The sequence below is a fragment of the Triticum aestivum genome, chromosome 1B, assembly GCF_018294505.1.
Source record: "Triticum aestivum cultivar Chinese Spring chromosome 1B, IWGSC CS RefSeq v2.1, whole genome shotgun sequence".
NCBI lineage: Eukaryota > Viridiplantae > Streptophyta > Magnoliopsida > Poales > Poaceae > Triticum > Triticum aestivum.
In genome coordinates this window covers 438,411,439-438,416,059 of record NC_057795.1, presented here as the reverse complement: position 1 = coordinate 438,416,059, position 4,621 = coordinate 438,411,439, and the positions used below count along the sequence as shown (strand labels likewise).

At 40.9% G+C, this 4,621-nt stretch overlaps 1 protein-coding gene across 1 annotated transcript; it reads left to right on the top strand.

Annotated features, from left to right (window-relative positions):
- Positions 1-217: 217 nt before the first annotated feature.
- On the top strand, positions 218-832 carry LOC123092329 (late embryogenis abundant protein 2). Its single transcript, XM_044514079.1, has 2 exons — positions 218-351; positions 424-832. Exons 1-2 carry the CDS (start codon positions 308-310, stop codon positions 653-655), a joined length of 276 nt encoding a protein of 91 aa, XP_044370014.1. The 5' UTR covers positions 218-307; the 3' UTR covers positions 656-832.
- The last annotated feature ends 3,789 nt before the right edge of the window (positions 833-4,621 follow it).

The window sequence follows — 4,621 nt, the reverse complement described above, 5'->3', positions numbered from 1 at the left end:
TACACTAGATGATTGATATAGTTAAGTCACAGCTCACTAGGCTAACCATAATTTGCTCCGCACATAATGAACGGATATCAACAAACATGTGTTCCTACATGTGGTGGACAGAGAGGCTGACTCCCATTTTTACCTCCGACATGTTCTAACAGCCATACATCCTCATTGCTCCTTGTTTGGCTCCTTCCCATAATAACCTGGCAATGGCATTTTATGTTTCTCTGTCCCACCGGAAACCGAAAACCAGAAGAAAGGGAGGGCAAACAACGCGAAAGGGAATCGCCTCCGTTCGTCCGATCCCGATCAGATGGCACGGGTTGTGTCCAGCTGTGCCGCCCTCGTGGCGCAAAGGTCTTCCCCAAAACTGTGCAAACGTACATGTCCTTTCATTTCGATCCAACCTGACGCCGAACTCACATGCAGGAGGGGATTTTCCGCCGCGATAACCGCCATCGATGTGTCAGCGAAGAAGGTCGAGGAGAAGGCGGTGAAGTTGGGTATGGCGGCGACAGAGGACACGACGAAGGACAAGACGGCGTTCTGGGAGCCGGACCCCAAGACCGGCGACTACCGGCCGGTGACCAGCACCAAGGAGGTGGATCCGGCCGACCTGCGCGCAGAGATGCTCAAGCGGAGGTTGCTGCAGCAGCAATGATGCGCGTGCTGCAAACACGCTACCGGCCCATAGGTTCATACCGTCATGTACAACAAAACGTTAACGGGCGTGCTAAACTATATTTACTAGGTGCCATGTCGGACAACGACTTGTCAGGAAATTGCTTCCTGTAAGTATGTAAGTCTTCAACAGACACTTACACATTTACTTGTTCTACGCAAATCGTCCAAAATTTCCCAGTGGTTTCGCACACCACGACAATATTTCAGCAGTTTGATTACGGGAATTGCCATTGTAGCAACTTCTGAGTGCTCAGCATGGGGTACCTTACATCTAACAGCCTCGTAATTGAATTCAATCAAATTCATTTGCTATGGAAACCTTTTAATCAAAGAGGAGGCCCCTACTCTCTTTACCAGGGAGAAGATGCAAGTTTCCAACAACTATTTTGAACGAACAGCCTTCGACATCTCCAAGTTGTATGTTGTCTATGATCCGATTCGCACATGCCATGAACACACTCAATACGGCAATACAGGCAGCACACGGACACTAGTGGCAACTCACTTGTGTCTCGACTTTGCAACCCACTGTCATGACCGTTTCCAAGCCCGCAAGTGTTTCAACCACCGAACCTTTTTTTGTCCTAACAGGTTCAGGCAATGTTTCGAGAATGTATTCATTTTTCTAAAAAAATTGAATGAAAAGGATCTTTCCCTCGATTTCATTAAAGAAACCAAATAGTCATATCATACAGCCAAGACACAAACACCGCTAAGTTTAAGAAAGACAAGGATGGCAACAACTCCCAAAACACGCACACACCCTCACACCTGCGAATACAAGTAAAGAGGGATATGCAATAGAACACCCATCGAAACTAGATCAAAACGCGCTCCAAATGCGTTTTACTCCATTTACCCCCCTCAGCCACTGTGTGACAGCAGTTTCAACCATCTTCCAATCTTGGGATCCAAAATGCCCACTCCCGCCGTGCTTGAAAGATTTCACTGGCGACTCGATCCAGCAGTTGTGCGCCCCGTTGTAGCTCCAATTTTGCGTCCTACCTCAACAACAAGAGATTCATTTCATTAATCAAATGTGACATTTTATTCCAATGAGACAGCCAAACATCTTGAAAGCAAGCTGAATTTCTGGTTTTCCAGATACTCCTGATTAGAGCAATAACCCCAACAGAAATTATCTTTTTTTCCAAGGCTATCCCTCCAAGCCAGACATTAAAGCATGTGTCCATGTCAGAGAAATTACAGGGAGTCCCTACATTGTAACTCACCACACTCCACATGTATCTAGCAAGGGGGCACTGGAAGAAAGGTACGATTAATCGATTCTGTTCTCCCACAAAACAAACACTGTTCTTCACATCCCCCCCCCCCCCCCCACGCAAGATAACATCCCTGGTCAGGATACTTTTTTTCAAGACCAGTCACATGAATGTTCTAACTCTAAGGGGGGTTGACTTTCCACAGGAATCTATTAGTACACTTCTCCCCAATCTGTAAGGCAGAGTAAAAAAATTTGAGAGTAAAGACTCCTGATACAACCAGCGTCCAAGATAGCTTATCCTCTTCATGATTCAAAGCAACTCGGCCATAGAGATCTGACAAATTCTGCCAGTGAACTGCCTTATCCCCAACCAAAGCTCTACGAAAACTGAGGTTAGCAAGGACAGAAGATAAGGCATCATTGACCGTTATGTGTAGATTTTGTGAAATATTATACAAACTAGGGAGAGTGGTGGAAATACATTCTTTCCCTATCCATTTATCTTCCCAAAATCTAGTTTTCTTCCCATTTCCCACACAAAACCTGCAACAAGATATAAACAGGTATTTACACTTTAGCAGGCTTTGCCAAAAGTGTGAGTCACCTTGTTTTTTTATGTACTTGTCCAAAAGTAGAATTTTTTTTATATATTTGTCCCACAAAATTCTATGCCATAATCCTTTTTATTAAAAAGTTCCCGCAACCACTTAGACAGGAGGGCAATATTTATAATGTCCATGTTTAAAATTTCCAACCCACCTAAATCTTTAGGTCTACATACTCTATCCCAGGGCACTAAATGATACTTCTGTTTATCCTTTTCACCACTCCACAAAAGCTAGCTCTAGGTCTATCCAAATTCTTCATCAGACCACTAGGAATCCCATAGAAGGAAAGCATGAAGAGGACTAAGCTAGTCAAGCAAGAGTTACTCAATGTTGTTCTGCCAACAATATTGAGAACTCTTCCCAACCAGCCACCCGTTCTCTTTTCTATTTTACCAATGGAAGGGTTCCAATCACTTTTCTTCAACTTTTTTTTATCTACTAGGATGCCTAGATATTTAAAAGGCAAAGTACCTTTTTTTACAAGTTAATATCTATTCAAATTGTTTTGTTCTTTCCTCTTCCATGCCAACACAGATCACTTCACTTTTATGGAAATTGATTTTCAAACCAGAGATAATTTCAAACAAGCACAGGATTTTAAATTTCACATTTCTAGGTTGAGCTAAATCATCTTGGAATAATACAATGGTGTCATCTGCATATTGCACAATGGACACATCATTATCCTTATGATTTTTAGCAAGCCCACTGATCAGACCTTGTTCCACTGCGCTGTCAAACAAAGTTGCCAAATTATCTACTGCGAGATCAAAAAGCAGAGGGGACATAGAGTCCCCTTGCCTCAACCACTGTTTTAAAATATGGTCCAATCTCACCACACCTTAAAAGCTACCTTACCTCCAGAAATAGTTTTCATCACCCAATCAATCCATTTATCAGGATTTTTTTCATTTAAGTGTTTGAAAGAGAAAAGGCCATTGAACCTTGTCAAAGGCCTTCTCAAAATCAATCTTAAAAAGCACACCGAAATTTTTTATGCATGGAATTCAGAGTTTCATGCAAAACCAGAGCCCCCTCCAAAATATATCTTCCTTCTATAAATGCAGTTTGGGAGGTCCTGATAATTCCAGAAATTATTAAAATCAATATGTTGATCAGAATCTTGGTGAAAATTGAAAATAATATTCAAAAGACAAATCGGCCTATATTTTTGGATCTTGCCAGCATTACTCCCCTTGGGTAAGAGAGAAATTACCCCATAGTTTAGCCTGTCAAGGTCTAATCTGTGATCATAAAACTCCTCTAACAATGCGAACACGTCCATTTTTACAAGCTCCCAGACATGTTGGGAAAATTCAATATTAAAACCATCAGTCATAGCAGCTTTATTTTTCTCCATACCAAATACAACTTCTTTCAACTCCTCAAGTGTGAATTTCTTACTGAGGAACGCCTATTCTTCCTTAGTATATGTTTCCACGCCATTGTAGTCCATCCCCAAAGATTTGATATCTGGCTCACTAAATAAGTTTTTGTAAGAATTGGTAATGTATTTTTTTTTCATATTGTCCTGAACCTCAATCATCCCTTCATCTTGTACCAACTTAAACAATTCTATTCTTCCTAAGTCTATCATTTACTTTAGCATGATAATATTTAGTGTTTGAATCTCCTCCAAACAACTCTTTGTCATGAGATATTTGAAGCCATTTTACTTCCTCTTCCTTCAAAATTATTTTCACATTATCTTGATAGTCTTTTTTGTACTTCCTATCTTCCATCTTTAAATTTTCCTTCTCCCCCAACTTATTTAGTCTGTCTATCTCTTCAATCAGATTTTTTCTGCCTTCTGAATAGTGCTTCAATATTCAGATTCCACCCTTTCAACACTTTCCTAAGTTTTCTCAAAAAAGAATTGCATCTTATATAAAAGAGAATTTCTAGACAATCCTTCTTCCACACTTTTCAGCCACCTCATCCAATTCTGGTCTCTGAAACCAGTAATTTTCAAATTTGAAAACATATGGTTCCACAGGCAACTCCCCAAATTTAATGAGCATGGGGTGTGGTCAGAAAGGTCTCTAGCTAAATCCTCAATATGAACTAAAGGGATTTTTCCAGGTGGATGAAATCAACATTCTATCCAACA

Bases quoted from the DNA above. Each gene is read 5' to 3' on its own strand.
- LOC123092329 (XM_044514079.1), top strand. From the start codon at position 308: ATGGCACGGGTTGTGTCCAGCTGTGCCGCCCTCGTGGCGCAAAG. The intron at 352-423 runs GTCTTCCCCAAA...ACTCACATGCAG, and splicing joins GCCGCCCTCGTGGCGCAAAG to GAGGGGATTTTCCGCCGCGA.